The sequence below is a fragment of the Parasteatoda tepidariorum genome, chromosome 12, assembly GCF_982258835.1.
Source record: "Parasteatoda tepidariorum strain Cologne lab strain chromosome 12, Ptep-v5.0, whole genome shotgun sequence".
NCBI classification, from domain to species: domain Eukaryota; kingdom Metazoa; phylum Arthropoda; class Arachnida; order Araneae; family Theridiidae; genus Parasteatoda; species Parasteatoda tepidariorum.
Genome location: NC_141766.1, coordinates 64907981 through 64926039, shown reverse-complemented (window position 1 = coordinate 64926039; position 18059 = coordinate 64907981). Strand labels below are relative to the sequence as shown.

Here is an 18059-nt window from a genome sequence, read left to right as displayed (position 1 = left end):
AACTACTTGCAACCAAAAGAATAATGTTAATTTTCCAGTAGCTAAGTAAACTATATTATACATCAAAATTAGAATACTACACATGAAGTATGCATGTAAATTAACAATGAACTATAAAACACTCTTAGAACAAGCCTCCATAAAAAAAACTGCAATATTCACAACGTATTCATTACAATCACATAGTAAACACTTCAAGAAAAATAAGCAGAAAATTACAAGATTTTAAAACATGGGAAGTAATAAACTAAAACATATTTCTTCATATAGTTACTAATTTTTTTTAAGCCCCCCCCCCATTTTATAACATTGTTTCTGTTATTCGATGTTCTACACTGTTTTTTGGCGTAAATAAAGAAGAAAAATTGAAGTTCTATGTGAGTCGGGTCAAAGCTGCTTTTATGAGTCAATCAAGCAAGTTTTCTCAAGTGCGTCGCATATTTTGTGCACAGTATTACAGAATGCTGCAATGTTGTGCTACATTGTTTAATTACGGATCAAAATGGCACCTTGCGAACTACATGAACAACCACTAGATCTTCATGTCAAATAAATAGTTTACTTTATTTAAATTCCTTCGACAACATTTACCTGAAGTATCAGTTTCAAACTATATTATTAAACACAGGAAGAAGGAATTCTTAGAATTGAATTTTCGTTTCAAGATGTTTTTGATCTTCAAGATGCATGGATCATAAACTAACTAACTCCCTGGCATTACAGTCCATGTTGGACCGTGGCCTCACTAACAATTTTCCTCCACAGTCGCCTGTCTCTAGTTCTTTGTTTCCAGTTTCGAACTTTTAGAGTCTTGAGGTCTTTTTCCACCTCGTCAAACCATCTCTTGACCGGCCTTCCTCTTTTTCTTTGGCCCTGGCACTGACCCTTGAATATCTTCTTAGTGCCTCTGTTTTCCTCCATTCTCTCAAGGTGTCCTAGCCCTTGAATTCTCTTTGCTTTTACATAATTTATTATATCTTTTTCTTTAAATAGTCTTGCAATTTCAAAATTGTATCGCCTTCTCCCCAGATCACTATCTTTGACAGGTCCAAAAATAGTTCTAAGAATTTTTCTTTCCCAGGTAATCAGCATTTTTTCTTGTTTCTGGGTGGAGCGTCTCTGATCCATAGATAACGGTTGGTCTGATTATAGTTTTATAAACCTGAAGCTGTGTTTTCCTCTTTATTACTTTTGATGTTAGCAATCTCTTAAGTGCAAAATAACTGCGATTTCAGCATTTAGTCTTTGCTTAATCTCTGGCATAATATCATCTTTTTCAGTGACAACTGAACCCAAGTACTTAAATTCCCCTACTCTTTCAAATTTTGTCATTTCATTGATTTGTAGTTCTGTGTCCATATCCGTTCCCTTACAATCCATTATCATGTATTTGGTTTTATCACTATTTATTTCTAAACCAAAAAGACTAGCTTCTTTAGTTAAGTCTTTAAAAAGGTCAACAAGTGCATTTTTACTTTTTGCAATCAATATTACATCATCGGCGAAGGCAAAGACTTGTTTCGTTCTATTAAAAATAGTACCTCTATTGGATACCGTGTTACGCATCACTTTTTCAAGGCATACATTAAACAACAAGCTTGACAGAATGTCACCTTGTCTCAATCCAGTCACAATATCAAACTCCCTGGACATTTTATTTTGTACCTTTACTTTCTCTTTATTAGATGAAGTTGTCATTCTAATCAACCCGATTGATTTATGAGGGATGTTAAACTCGTGTTAGCTCTGTAGCGTCAATTCTCTATTTATTGAATCATATGCTTGCTTGAAATCAACATAGAGCTGATAGACATTAACATTCATGTCCTTGAAATTTTCCAAGATATTTCTTATGCTGAATATCTGGTCTATGGTTGATCTATTCAGCCTAAAGCAACATTGGTAGTCTCCAATTTCTCTCTCTATCAATGGCATAAGTCTTGTAGCTATGACATTCGTTAATACTTAGTAAGTCAGGTTCAGCAGGGAAATTCCTCTATAGTTATTGCAGTCCAGTAGGTTTCCCTTTTTCAAAATTGGGCATATCACTGCGCTGTTCCATTCGTTTGGCATCTGTTCATTCTCCCAAACTTCATTTACAAGGTCATACACCATTTTGAATAACTTCTCACTGCCGTACTTTATTAGTTCTGGAGAAATTAAATCCTCTCCAGGTGCTTCTCCGTTACGTAACTTTTTAATTGCTTCTCTAACTTCCTCCATCTCTAACGGTTCACAATCATTCTCTGATATAACTAATTCACCTTCTGTTTGTCCAATTACTTCATTTCTGTTGAAAAGGTTTTCAAAATGTTCTGCCCACGTTTCCAAAATTTCGTCTTCTCCAACCAAGATTCCATTTTTTCCATGACAAAGTGTGGTTCGTGGTTGGTACCCTCTTCTTATAGAAGTTAATTTTGCATACATTCCAAGGATGTCCCCCAACGCAGATAGGTCCTCCGCTTCCTGCATCTTTTCTTTTTCCAGTGTTCTTTTCTTGGCACGAATAACTCTCTTAGCTAGTTTTCTCTTTTCCTTGTACACTTTTGCATGGATCATAGAGGAACGATATAATAGTCCGATCACTAACCGTTACGAGATCTTCATGTCTTCACTTCATTTCGAATCCTTCACTCATCTCATATGAAGTATCTGTTTCAGTCTTAATTATTCAACAAAGGAAAAATGAATTATTGGTGTGTGATCTTGTTTCCCATTAGTCACCCTTTCACACCAAGTTGCCTCAGTATTAATTATTTTTCAGACGAAGAATCAATTCTTGACGCTTAGCAATTCTTGACGTGATTCTTGAATCTTTGTAAGAGTGTTCGGCCACTATCACTAGAGCCTTGAAATTTGATCTTGTCAGATCATTTTTTGCATTTTATGAGCTAAAAGGCATAAATTTGATCTGGTTGTTGACAAATGTTCCCTTACGTTTCCATGAACTGATCTTTTAAGCCGATCAGTTCAACTTCTTAGAAATCAGATTTTAGATAATTTGTATCAGGTTTCGTCGCAACCTTTACAATTTTGTCGATATCACTAGCTAAGAATCACAAGCCCAGATTTTCATGAAACTCCTAGGTATTGAGATGATTTTTCTGAAGTGTTCAAAGCCTTATTTAGGGAATTTGAGTAAACTGCGTTTTATGCAAGCATAATCATTCTCTCACTTGACTATTCAGGCAATTAGTTAACAATTTATACGGTATAATAAGTGTAAGTTGGCAAATAATGACAATCCATATAACACGCTTATAATTTTTTAATACTTCTGATTTTCAAATTAAAAATCTGCAGCTTATATTTGAAATTGTTAATGTTATTTTAGAAGCTTTCAAATCTTTCCGCTAAAAATTGCTTAACTAAGTTGCTTACTAGGTGTTCATTTTGACGAAAGTTTGGATTTCCTGTTATGTCTTATTTTTACGCTTCTTCTGTACTCAGAGATTCAGTATTTCCAGTTGATTCTACTTATGTTTGAACTCACTGTTCAAGAAGCTACTCAATTTCGAGCTCACGCCATTCAGCGAGTTTACGAACTGAGTTCACACTATTCTTGGAATTCCAAAATTTCAATTTAAACCAAGAGTTTAATTTTGGTCTATTCGTCGTCATAATCACATAGTAGTTTATAGCACTTTAAAAAAGGGTAAAAGTAGCTTATGACAGCTTATTGACCCAACTCAGTAACTTTATATTTTTAGCCAGTTTGGGAGGGGGGAATTTTGAAATTCAAGCAAAAGTTTCATTTTTCTAAAAATGGTCCAATATCTTTCTTCCGTAGTATCTTTTTTACTAAAAAAAAATATTAAATATGACAACTTCTACGTAAAATACACAAAGTACAATCATAATATACTTGCAATAATAGCTATTTAGATAATGCTTTTATATAAATCCTTGTATCAGTTTTTAAACAATAATGAGCTATAATACAAGATTTTAGGTATAGATTTTGACATATATTTCGGTAAAGCTGACATGTTTTGTCAGCATTGTTAGCATTGCTACTATGACCAACAGTATCAGTATTATGAAAGGACGTTATGACATTATTGAAACCCAATTTAACCTTAACAAATAATTAGAAAATATTTATTTTTTGATATGTAAAAAGAATTACTCGGGGCGAGCATTTATAAAAAGAAATGGAATTAAAATAAATTAAAAAATGATTCTTAAAAAAGTTTGCTTTTTAATGTAAAAAGCAGGTTTACAAAACTTTCAAAATTTTGAAAAAATAATTAAATTTTGATAAAATTTTCTTATACCTCGATCGATACAACAAACGAGAAGCCAACAAAAAATTATGAACATCCAAAATTTACCCACTACAAATTGATGCTTCGTTTTCTTTAAAAATTATGTTAAGATAGTATTTTTCTTTAAATTGAGCACTCTCAAATTCATGCATAAAATTAATATCATTAGATATGCCCAGTCCTTATCATGAGTAATCGGAAATTTTGTTTAACTCATGAAAGATAACTGATAAAAGTTAACTCTAATATATATTCATTAGAGTTCGTCATCATATTAATCAGGGAACATTTTGTGGTAAGAAAGTTCTTTTTTTTTTTTTTAGCGATCGTTTAAATATTGAGGCAACTGTTTGCTACTATGAGTATTGTGATTAAAAAAAAAAGGCGTAACATTATCTAATATGTTTTAGAGGTATATTATACTTTTTGGACTACGAAACAAAACTCAAATTTACAAAAGATTCGCTATTTTATGTTGCTTATTACTGTTCTGTAACTGTTCTTATAATTAATATGATAAGTTTAAAACACATATCGAATAAAAGAAAACTCGTACTAATCATGTATAATCTTATAATAAAATGTTTCCCGTCAAAAACTTTAATCGTAGAGGGTTGTTTATGCAACTGAAAACAGAACAGCATAAGTCGTTTTTAAACAGCCTGCTGCTGGCAATTAGAATCTCTCCTTGTGGCAGAAAATGCTTTCGCTTTTTGTTAAACATTTACATAGTAAAAAGTCAAAATAACTTTTTACTACGACGCTTTATTCGTGTTTTCTTTCTGAAAAGGTTCTTAGAATTTTCAATTTTTAGTTCGACACTCGACATTAAGCATGGATACGTAACATGATCATATTCAAAGATATTTAATGACATATGAAACATGACCAATATTAATTGCTCATAAGGATATAGTTTTGAATTTAAAAAAAAAACCTAATTTATCAAATATTGTGCTAATTTTTCGTTAAAACAATTATAATTTATTCAAAATTTGAAATTAATCATTCCTTCCCACAAGCATTAATATTAATAAAAATGCAATTACTTACTTTTTCAGTTAGTTTTAAAAAATACTTGAAACAGCTAAATTCTGAACTTCACGCAATATAAGGAATCTAATCTAATATTTGAGAACAGAATACATTGAAACGTAATAAAGAGTTTTTTAAAAATCTAATTTCAAACTTTACATTACAAAATTCATGTCCTGAAAAATCAGTTTTTGATGCCTAGTTATTAAATAAATTTTGAATTCAATTAATAAAGTCTTAAAGTTCATTTTCTAAAATATTTAATCGATATTATGATGTCTGTTATATACGCCAAAACATCAAAAAAAAATTTAAAAACTAAAAACTTTTAATTTTTTAAATAAATGTTAAATCCCTTTTATCAAACAACATTAAAGTTTAAAACCACTACAATTCCTTGTAGTGGTTCAACACTATACTTCTTTGGTAAATTAAACACTCTTTCAAATAAATAAAATATCTAAAATGCGATTATTTGATTTTCCCAAAAATCGTAAATACTAAGATGAATTTCAAGCATTTATAAAACAACTAAGGGCTAAGACGTTAATTTGTGTATGATGCACACGGGTGGCTATGAAACTTTATGCTTAAATTTTATGCTTCAAATTAAGAAATGTCATTTTGTCATCTACAATTTTAGATACAAACTTAATTTGCTTCTTCAGTGCATTTATAACTATATATAACATCAACAAATAAGATTGCAGAGAGCGTGGAATCGCTATTACTTCTCTGGTAGTTCATAGTTTTAGAATTTTTTTCGTTTTCTTTTTTCGCGAGATTTAGATGATTTACGTTTTTTTTTTTTAAATTGTAAGTTTCTTATGAAATGATTTAATGAAAAATCTAATAAATAGAAGGGTTAACGTGATTTCTTATTTTCGTCTCGAGATGTAGCTTTGAAATCACATTTCCGAAAGAAAAAAAAATTCTCGGTTTCTTCAAGTTTTGGAACAACTAGTCATGTACTGATTTATTAAAATATATAATTTTATAAAATTGTTTAAAAAATACTAAATAATTCTTTTTAATTCAAAAAGTGTCATTAATGAAAAAGTAAAAGTAACATTAAAACTTTTTTTCTGAATTGCCTCAAAAATTTACTATTTTTTCCAAATAATCAGTTAATATTTTTTTTTAAAAAAAACTGCCCTTAGATCATTTTTAAAAATTCTTTATTTTTAAATTTTTTTTATTCAGATTTTCAGATTTTTTTTTGTTTAAAAAACCTTTGCACGAGTGTTGATTGATACTTTTTTAAACTTTTTTCATGTATTTTAATTAACAATAGCTAAGATTTAAGTTTTAAATAATTAGAACAATTTCTGAGTGAGGTCACATATTTATAACGATTTTTAAAACGATTCTTATAACGATAAGATTAATATTCTAAAATTTTTATATAAATAGTATCATAAACAAATCTTTTACCAAGAATATAAACATTTCCGGCATTTCGCAAACAAAATATCGAGTTTAACAATGAAATGACATAACATTTTTGAATTTAGAGTGCAGTATCGTAAATAATGAAACTACCTGAGGTTACTTAACGAATGTAAATTAATGCGTCAATAATTTAACCGAACTATTTTTAAAAAATTTCAACACCTTTAAAGAAATTGCTTAACATTTCAAAATTAAAAAAAAAATTTCACCACTTTATCAACAGTCACTATTGAACTAAGAGGATATAACGCGGATACAGTTGAAGCTCAATATATACCCCTCAAAAATTGAGTATTTTCAAATTCTTTTTATCTTAAAAAAATTCTTCGGGGTGAAACATTCATAAAAAGCAACGGAATCAAAATAAATTTAAAAAAACGAGTCATAAAAAAAGTTATGCTTTTTTAATGTAAAAAAGAAGTTTAAAAACTTTGTTGATGTCAAAAGATATTTAAAAGTTTTGTAAAATAATGAAATTTCGTTAAAATTTTTCAAACCTCAACGAAACAAGCATTCACAAACGGGAGGGAAGCCAACGAAACATTATGATCGAATATCAAAAACTTACCAACTACTCAATTACAAAGTGACATTTCCTTTTCACATCTTAACATATTTAAAAACTTGTTAAGACATGATGAGATCGAAATTTTAAAAAGAAACGGAACCGTTAAAATTCAATCTATTCTTTAAAAAAATATTTATTTGAAATAAAAAAATAATTCAGAAGAAAAATACATAATTGTTGAGATATCGTTAGGCGATGCATAAAATACTCAAACTCATGCATAAAATGAAAATGGTTAGATATGACAGACATTAAAGATTTTGCACCAATATATTTATTTAATTAGAGTTCGGCATCTTATTAATCATAGAACATTTAGTGGTAGGAAAGGTTCGTTAGCGATCGTTTTAATATTAAGGCAACTATTTAGCATTATTGGTATTGTGCGCATTGAAAAAGAGCAAATATTTTAGATGTTCCATCTTTAAAAAGATTAATTTGAATCAAAAGATTTTTTACATGCACAACGAAAACGTTAATTTGCAAAATCTTTTTCTTTATTTTAAATTACTTATGACGTTCTCATAACTACTAATAATATGATTTTTAAGTTTAAAACACACTTCTCAAATATCATCATAAAATAGAAAATGTTATCTGACAAAAGACTGATCATACAAGATTTTATATACAACAAAGAACAGATTAGCTACGGTTGATTTCTAACAGCCTGTTGCTGTGAATTCGAAGCTAAAGAAATCTCCATGTGGCAGAAAATGTTTTTACTTCGTTTGTTAAACCTCGTACAATAAATCAAAAATTATTTTACGAGACATTTTTATTATGGAGTATTTTAAACAGCATTTCTAAGTTTCTGCAAATAAATGGTATATTTATATTGTGCGTAATTACTGTGTTCCATGTCAAATAAAAATGAAATTAAATATTATTGATGCCCTTGACGTAGGAAAATTTTTTTTCTCTTAGTTTCAAATATATAATGTTTGCAATTGACAATTGCACAGACGGATATGGCTGAAATTATATAAAATTATTTATTGTTATTATTTACTTTTATTATTCATTATTATTTTTTTTATTATTATTAATTATTGTTATTGTTAATTATTTTTTAAAAGCCGAATTTCTCAATTAAAATCTTCCGGAAATGACATTTTAAATTTCATTGTTCTAAAATTATTCAAAAACGTTTTTAAAAACTCTTTCTTCATTGTTGAGTAAGCTTTATAAATTATTTGAAACACCTCAATTCCCTATTTCTCGAGATAAGGAATCAAATCCAATATTTGAAAAAAATACACTGTATAAAAACAATCATTCAACATGATTTTTTTAATTAATTTTTTTTTTATGTAACGAAATTCATGCCTAGCAAAAACCTTAGTGTGTGATGAACAGGAATAGCTATCTAAATTGTAAAATTTTATGCATAAATTAAGTAATGTAATTTTGATCAATAACTGCACACCTGAGATACTAACTTAAATTGTTTCTTAAAACAGTAAATTTTTAATAATTGTTAGCTCCATCAAATGAGTGTTAATTCCCATTAAACATATAGATGGCGCTGTAAGCGTAAATTGAATTTAATTGTAGAACTGAGTGCTGGAAGCAGCAGTGTATGTGTATGTGTCATGTGCATGAGTAACGGGCTCACGAGCGAGTCCGTAATGCTGGTACAAAATAAAAGAGTATAAAATAAATACAGTCCAATTATTGTGTGTGAGCTATTGATCTGACCAAACTGGTCAAATGGTCCTCCGAGAACGGAGGTGAGTTAAAACCTATGGATTAAAATACGAATTTCATCACTTAAAAGGTATGTACCAGTTTTGAAATTTGATTGAGATAAATTGTGCATTGACTATATATAAATATAAACTATGTTTAAAGGAGCGAAAAAGGAGGATTTAAGGCAAATTGCCATTGAGTTAGGTGAAAATGTTACTGAGACTATGACTATTATTGAGCTAACGAACTTAATAAAAAACAACGAAACATTTGTTAAAGAGCCAGAACTTGTTACTGACATAGCAAATACTATAATTAATGATAGAAAAGCAGAAAAGGAATCGTTGTTACAGTTAGAAAAATTTAAGTTTGAGAGAACAAAAGCAGAATTAGAACTAGCTAAACTGCGAAACGAAAACAAATTTGAGAACTCCGAAAGTACTGAATCGCTGGATTCACTCGTCAAAAGTGTCCGGACTCTAACAGTTAAAGTTCCTAGTAGACCTGAAGGTTGGAGTTATTTTTTCTCATCCTTAGAAAGAGCATTTAACTCTAAAAGTGTACCCGAGAAATACAAGGCGGAAATTCTGTTAAATTTATTAGGAGAAAAGGCCACAAACGTGATTACTTATATAAAAGATAACGAGTTAAATGATTATTCTAAAGTAAAATCAATCGTAATAAGAGAATTTGAGCCTACCCCTCAATCGTGTTTAGAACATTTCAAAAATACATTCCGACAACCAAACGAAACACACGTACAATACGCGTCTCGATTGATAACAAATTATGATTATTATTTGAAATTAAGGAAGGTGTCGGATTTCGAAACATTAAAAGAGTTAATCGTATCCGACAAAATCTATCAAACACTTGACAAAGATACCGCATACCATATAAGTATGAAACAGGGAGACGATTGGTTCAAACCCTCTCAATTATCGAAAGAGATCGATCTATACTACACATCGCGTGGGAAAAAATTAGTCAATAGTTTAGAAAACGTAAAAAATCCCCACTCAAAAAATGCTTCGCGAGTATTCTGGTCAGATGCTAAAATTTCTAAATGTGTTTTATCGTGTAGTGAAAATCATCCATTATATAACTGCCCTGCTTATAAAAACTTATCCATAAATGATCGAGTAGAAGTTGTTAAAACTAATAAATTATGCTTTAATTGCTTAGGAAATAACCACAGAGTATCAAATTGCAAATCTAAGTATTCTTGCCAGAATTGTAAAAGGCGTCATCACGTGACTTTGCATTTCTCTCCTGAGAAAAAACCGTATGAGGCATCGGCGACTGCTAGTCGAAGCGTGCTTTCCCCCACCGCAGCTGAATTTATTACCAATCCTTCTAGAAGTGCGGAAGTTAATCAAAACAAAAACGAAGAATATTTTGCGGCTGCGAGTTTCGATTCGAATTCAATACAATCAAAATGTGTTTTGCTTAGTACGATTATTTGTTACATAAAAGATAATGTAAACAATTTAATTCCTTGCCGGGGTTTGCTTGATGTGGGTGCGAATTCGAATTTTATCAGCAAAAGATTATCTGATAGACTTAATTTAAGGAAAGAAAAAATAAATGCCTCAGTGTCAGGATTAAATGAATTGTCATTAGAAATAAAATCACGAGTGAGTACTACCATTACAAATGATGAGGGAAATTTTAATTTAGATTTAAACTTTTTAGTTGTTCCAAGAATAATGGATTTTACCCCATCTAAACCAATTCAATGCAGTTTCCCAGAATTGAGAGATGTGAAATTGGCGGATTTAAGTTTTAACATGCCAGGTCCTATTGATATACTTATAGGCGCGGAACATTTTTATGAAATTATGAGGATAGGGCAAATACAACCCCCTAATACAAAGTTAATTTTACAAAATACGGTATTCGGTTACGTTGTAAGTGGGAGCATACCAACAAAAAATTATGATAGGGTTCACTGCGGATTAATAAAGGATAACACGGAATTAGAAAAGTCCATTAGTAGATTTTGGGAGCTAGAGTCCATTGGCATTAATGACGAGAATGAAAACATTGACGAAAACGAAGCCCTTAAGTACTTTAATGACACGGTGAGCTTTAAAAACAAGAGGTACGAGGTAACCTTACCTTGGAAGAGGAACTGGCAGGAGTTAGATGATAATTTCAACATTGCAAAGAAGAGACTTGACTCCCTGATTAAAAGAATGAATCGTGATAATTCACTATACTTAGAATATTGTGAAACTTTAAAAATTTATTTGAGAGAAGGAATAATTGAGAGAGTATTGGATCATTCAAAACCAAATGATAAGCCTGTGTTTTACCTGCCCCATTTGATTGTCAATAAAAAGGAGAGGCTAACCACCAAAATGAGAATAGTCTTCGATGCTAGTGCACATGGAATCGGACAATTATCTCTGAATGATTGTTTGTTTCAAGGGGTTAATCTGAATCCAAATATTTTTTATCTTCTGATCCATTTTCGTTTAAATAGAATTGCATTTCTGGCTGATATCGAGAAAGCATTCCTCCAGATATCCTTGAGTGATAGAGACAGAGACGCTGTGAGATTTATTTTTGGAAAGGATCTAAAACATATAGAGATCTACAGATTCAAGCGAGTAATATTTGGAGTGAATTCTAGTCCATTTTTGTTGGCAGCTACCATTAAAAAGCATATAGAAAAATACCGTAAAGAGTTTCCATCCACAGTACAAGTACTTGATGACTGTTTATACGTTGACGATTTGATAGCTGGAGAGGACAGTGAAGAAGCAGCCTTTGAAATTTCTAAAAGAGCGAAACAAATCATGGGAGATGCTGGAATGAACCTAAGGAAGTGGATTTCGAATGATGAAAATCTTATGACAAAATTGAATGAAGAAAGATTTGATCTACTACACCCAGAGGACCTCGAAGAAAGTCTGCATCGAGTCCTAGGCCTTTCTTGGAATCCACTTAGTGACTTTATCACCGTGGAGATAGATAGCTTGCTTGAATTTCTTCAACAGGATAAAAATACCAAGCGATTTTTGCTAATGGCTGCAGGAAGAATATTTGACCCTTTAGGTCTTCTCACTCCCTTCACCATCAGATTTAAATGTTTATTTCAAGAGATCTGGCAGAGGAAAATCACCTGGGATGAAGAGTTGCCACCCGACATTGCAAAAACGTGGAAGAAGTGGTGTACAGAAGTTTCTCAACTAAAAGATCTTAAAATTCCTAGACATGTGATGAGTCCTACAGGTGATGAGAATTTATGTGTCGAAATCCACACATTTTCAGACGCTAGTATCAAGGCCTATGGAGCCGCCGTGTACATAAAAATACGAGTCAAAGATCAAATCATTACCAATCTTGTGTCTTCTAAAACCAGAGTTGCACCTTTGAAGAAGATTACACTACCGAGGATGGAACTCATGGGTGCTGTGCTAGCAGCAAGATTAGCTAAAGAGGTGAAGAAAGTAATCGACCGAAAACACCAATCAACAAGCTTTTTCTGGACTGATGCTAAAATCGTACTCTACTGGATTCAGAGTTCAACCAAACGATGGAAACCTTTTGTGGCGAACCGTGTAAAAGAGATTCAAGCCTTGACAGCCCAGACGTCATGGCACCACTGTCCTAGTAGAGACAATCCCGCTGACATGTTAAGCAGAGGTGTGACTGTTGACGTTCTTCTTGGCAGTGCGAAATGGTGGTCTGGTCCTGACTTCCTTAAAGAGAACATTCCTGACGCTTATGAGGAGCAAACTGTTCATGAAGAAGAGTACCAAGTTGAACTTAAAAAGAACTGTGATTCCCATTTAGTGACATTAATTTCTATAGATAATGCTTCCCTTTTTGAGAAAATTCTTACCTTATCTAACAATTATACTAAAATTATTCATGTATTGAGTTTTCTTTTCAGATTCATTTACAATTGTAAAAATCCAGATGCAAGAAAAATTGGTCCCTTGTTAGTAAGTGAATTAAATGCAGCTGAAATTTGGTTGTTAAAATGTTTACAACGAAGTGAGTTCCCAGAGGAAATCAAAAACTTGGAAAAAGGTAAGCCTGTTCCGAGGAACAGTAAGTTGTCTTCATTGTGTGTTTTTCTAGATGAAAATAAGCTGATGAGAGTTGGTGGTAGATTATCTCTGTCTGACTTGCCTGTTAATTCTAAGTTCCCCATCATTTTACCTGGTAAGAATTCTTTAACCACCATAATTTTGAGATATTGTCATTTAAAATATTTGCACTTGGGACCACAAGCATTATTATATCAAGTTCGACAAAAGTTCTGGCCTCTTAACGGTAGAAATAATTGTAGGAAAATTGTACATAGTTGTATCACATGTTTTAAAAACAAACCTGTTATGAGTAATCAAATAATGGCTGATCTACCAAAGGAGCGTACAAGACCTAATTATCCATTTAACATCACGGGAATTGATTTTTGTGGCCCATTTTCTATTAAGTTCAAAAACTAGAGAAAAGGGGTCACAAATAAGGTTTATGTTGCTGTTTATATTTGCTTGTGTACCAAGGCAATACACTTAGATTTTGTAACTGATTTAACGTCTCAATCGTTCATTGCCAGTCTAAAACGTTTTTTTGGGAGACGGGACAAGTGTTCAAAAATTATGACCGATAATGCAAAAACATTTATCGGTGCTAAAATTGAGATTAAGAAGTTAAGGAAATTGATAAATTGCCCAGATGAGACGTTAGCCAGTTATTTTACTAACGAAGGGATTGATTGGAAATTTATCCCACCAAGGTCACCAAACTTCGGGGGAATTTGGGAGGCTGGTGTGAAGTCGTTTAAGTTCCACCTAAAAAGAGTAATTGGCAATCAAAATTTAACTTTAGAAGAATTCTTGACAACTTTGACTGAAATCGAAGGTGTTTTGAACTCCAGACCTCTCACTCCACTTTCACCGGAGTTTGATGAATTTGAAACTCTATCACCTGGTCATTTCTTGATAGGTAGGCCCATCACCTCACTCGCTGAACCCCAACTAATAGATATAACTGAGAATAGGCTTTCTAACTGGCAAAAGATTAATAAGTATAGTCAGAGAATATGGAAGTTGTGGAAAAGGGATTACCTTAATAATTTACAGGAACGTAATAAATGGAAATTTGAAAAGAATAATGTAGAAATAGGAACCCTGTGTTTGATAAAGGAAGAGAATTTACCATCTACGCAATGGTTAGTAGGACGAATTGTTGAGGTGATGCCTGGCCGTGACGGAAAAATAAGAGTAGTGAAGTTAAGTTTACCTAATGGCAAACAACTTCAAAGAAATATTCGTGACATATGTATTCTTCCCATAGAGTAATTGTGCAAATAGAAAATTAGCTTTAGTCTTATATCTCAATGTCTGCTTTATGTCACAATGTTATTTGTATGATTCATATATATATATTTTTTTCTTCTGTATAACATTATATTGCTAATTGTGTAAAATTTATTGAAATTTGCAATTTCAATCGTGGGGAGTGTTAATTCCCATTAAACATATAGATGGCGCTGTAAGCGTAAATTGAATTTAATTGTAGAACTGAGTGCTGGAAGCAGCAGTGTATGTGTATGTGTCATGTGCATGAGTAACGGGCTCACGAGCGAGTCCGTAATGCTGGTACAAAATAAAAGAGTATAAAATAAATACAGTCCAATTATTGTGTGTGAGCTATTGATCTGACCAAACTGGTCAATGAGGTTGCACAGAATATCCTATTTCTTGCTCTTTTAAAACAAAAAAAGAAAAGAAAATCTAATTCCTTTGGAAGCTTAAATTTGTCGAATTTATCCCAGTTTTTCTCGAAATTTATTAAAGTCAATTACGTTTCAATTTCTTCGTGAAATGTTTTAATTTAAAAAAGAAAAGAAAAAAAATATTGAAACTAAAGATTTGTTTTCAATCTTCACCGCAATTTTTTAGAAAAATCTCCCAATTTGTTTTCCAAATCCCATTTACACAAAATATAGTTTAAAATTGCTCATAACTCGATGTTCCTCGATATAACGTAGTCATAATTAAGTCTAAACGGGTAAACCATCTGCAATTAGCTGAGACCATTGAGAAAAAAAATTACATCGTAAACACAATATTAAATAATTGGAATCTTAACGTTATTAGTTATGCATTTTATTCTCGTTTTGAAAACCAATCATAACTAATAAAAGGTATCTATTATATGCTGAATTAATGTTGAATAACTATATGGTGTGTGTCTTTAAATTATAACTATACGTCGCAGTTGTATAGAATTGTTTATGCTAGTATATGCTAACTATACAGTTAAATGTTGATAAGAAGTTTTCTAGATAAAAAAAAGTACTAATATTAGAATAATTTTGAGAAGCCGGCAAAATACAAAGCTATTCAGTGCAATGATGCTGTAAGATCACGACTTTCATCTTCACAGTAATGAACTCTAGAATCACTTTAATAATCAAATAAACTAACTTAGTTAATTTTATTTAATAAGTTTCTTTTTGGATAAAAAAAATCTAGCTATTTTAAATTGCAAACATGCTTCCACTCCTTATAACATATAATACACACCTCAAAAATTTTCTTTTAAATTTGAATAACAATTAAAAAACTGCAATTGCGGAAGTATTCAAGCATGCATAAATATATATATATATATATATATATATATATATATATATATATATATATATATATATATATATATATATATATATATATATATATATATATATATATATATATATATATATATATATTTTGAAGTTCTAAGACTCAAATCACAAAATTAATAATTATACCTTTATATCTTAAGTTTTTAAAATGTGAACAAGACTCATACTTTGGTCAGTAACTTATCCTTAATAGCAAAAATCAAGTAAATATCTTTAATACTTCAAAAAGAAACCAATAAAACAAAAAAAAAATTAATATAAGAATTGAAATTGTCTCCAGAAAATTTTTTTTCGAAAAAAAGAAATCAGATTTTTAAAATTAAATTTCTACCCTGATTAGCTGAAATTTTTCTGAGTAAAGAAATTGTTTAAAAGTAACTCATTTTTCCTCCCCGTTTTTGAGAAAAGTTTCATATGTTGATAAAAAAATTAGTTTTTATCATGCATTAGAGGAATACAGATGTACGTCTAACAACTATTAGACCCATTAACGCCTTAGTTTTTTACATGCCGTAACGCAAAAAATATTTAAAAAATTGTCTTTTTTTCACTAAAAGAATATTTTCTCATGTTACCTACCACTTGATTTTTTAAATGAATAAAAAACATTTGCTTAACACTAGAACAGCCGTATTTTGGACTTTCCTAAAACCGCCATTAGGGGTCAACTTGACCCTCATAAGAAATTGATGTTTTTTCAAATTAAATGATTTTTTTAATAAGATGAATATTGTTAAAAATACGATATGTAAGAGTTTTTAGAGATTAAGAAATTAATTTTTTTATATTATTGACCGAATGTCAATGTTACAATATAATGTAGTTTTATATTACAGATTAATTTTTCGCAGAAGCGCAAGTAATACAAAAACAAAATCAAACTTGGTACTAATGCTTACTTGAAGAAACTGTGTAGATTTGATAAACGTTTGAAATATTAAAATTTTTATGAAAAGTGTTTACCTTTCTAGTGTTATAACTATATTAATAACGAAAGTTTAAATCATCACATGAAACTAGAGTAGTTTTATGGCAAATTGCTTTAATTTAAATCAATGCAAAGTATAAGCATTGTAATGATTTATGTTGTAAATAGCTTAAATGGAATCATAAAGTAAAATGCAATCTAGAACTATTTCTACGAAAGTTAAAAACATTAGTGTTTTCAAAACACTGCGTTTGCCAAACTAAAAACGCTCAGGCTAATAAAACTACGACCTTTATTTAATGTAATTTAACAATAAGCTTTTTACGAAGCTATTGCTACATTTTATTGGAGGACTTTTCATTATAGTAAAGGTAAAAATTGCCAATAAGTTCTAGAAAAACCTTTAAATCGATTAATTTTCAACATTGTAATGAATTTAAAATAACTGAATTCATTTAATTTCGTTCAACAAAAAAAATTTCTACGATTCTCTTTACCTTTCGAACCTTTTACTCTTACAAACCTTTAAGTTTTGAAATCGCAGTAAATAAAAAAAAATTTCATCGTGAATTTTTTTTTCAATAATTTTTTTAAAGTGCTTCAATTTCCTTTTTTGCCGAATGATTGATTATGAATTAAATGAATTAACGGAAATATAAATGTAATATCAATATAATACAAATATAATACTAATGAAATAAATCAAGGTTGATATTGATCTTTTTTAATCAGACCCTCAGGTTCAAATGAAACCAAAGACTGGTGTATTTTTAATTAGAACACTTATAGCACGACGAGGTAAGATATTTAGATAAAACAATTGACTATTTTTATACTTAAGGCCTTTGTCACATTTGCAATCCTCCTTATTCGTAATTTCTTTTGATTAATTGACAGTCATGAATAATAATTCTTGTAGAAACTATCTTGTATAAACTTGTATAAACCATAAGGAATCTTTTATTTATTTTTTTCGTTATTTTTTAGAAAACATGAAAGTTATTTACCTCTATTTTCAATAAAAAAATCTACATAATTAACAGAAGCGACGAACTGGACTTTCATTACAGTATAGTTATCAAGTATCATAGGGCAAAAAGATGGTTTAATAGTTTTCCCTTCCACGAGTCCTGAACTGTGTTAAAGATTTCAAAAGAAATGGTGTTAACACGTGAATAAGTTGAATGAGTAGTCTTATTGCTCGAAATCTGGAAACAGTTACTGAGTTAATCATAAACTTTATTAAGTAGTCAATGCAACAAAATCAAACGGTTTTAAAAATTAAGTCTTGAACAAAAATAAAAGGAAAAGTTACTGTTGTCCTCAGTCCATAGCTTATTAAATTGTATAACATTTTGCAACAGAAAATAACGAATTTGATTTCAGCCATTTATGAAGTTCTGATAGAATTTTTATAATGAAATATTTCTTAAGGTCTAATGATTGTCATTTATGATTAAG

The 18059-nt window shown here is 30.4% G+C and overlaps 2 protein-coding genes across 2 annotated transcripts; both read left to right on the top strand.

The window, feature by feature from the left end:
• The first annotated feature begins 9167 nt into the window (after positions 1-9167).
• Positions 9168-13481, top strand: LOC147801128 (uncharacterized). The gene has a single exon (XM_087155759.1). The coding sequence runs from the start codon at positions 9168-9170 to the stop codon at positions 13479-13481; it is 4314 nt and encodes a 1437-aa protein (XP_087011885.1).
• Positions 13482-13634: 153 nt separating this feature from the next.
• Positions 13635-14336, top strand: LOC147801127 (uncharacterized). Its single transcript, XM_087155758.1, has one exon. The coding sequence runs from the start codon at positions 13635-13637 to the stop codon at positions 14334-14336; it is 702 nt and encodes a 233-aa protein (XP_087011884.1).
• The last annotated feature ends 3723 nt before the right edge of the window (positions 14337-18059 follow it).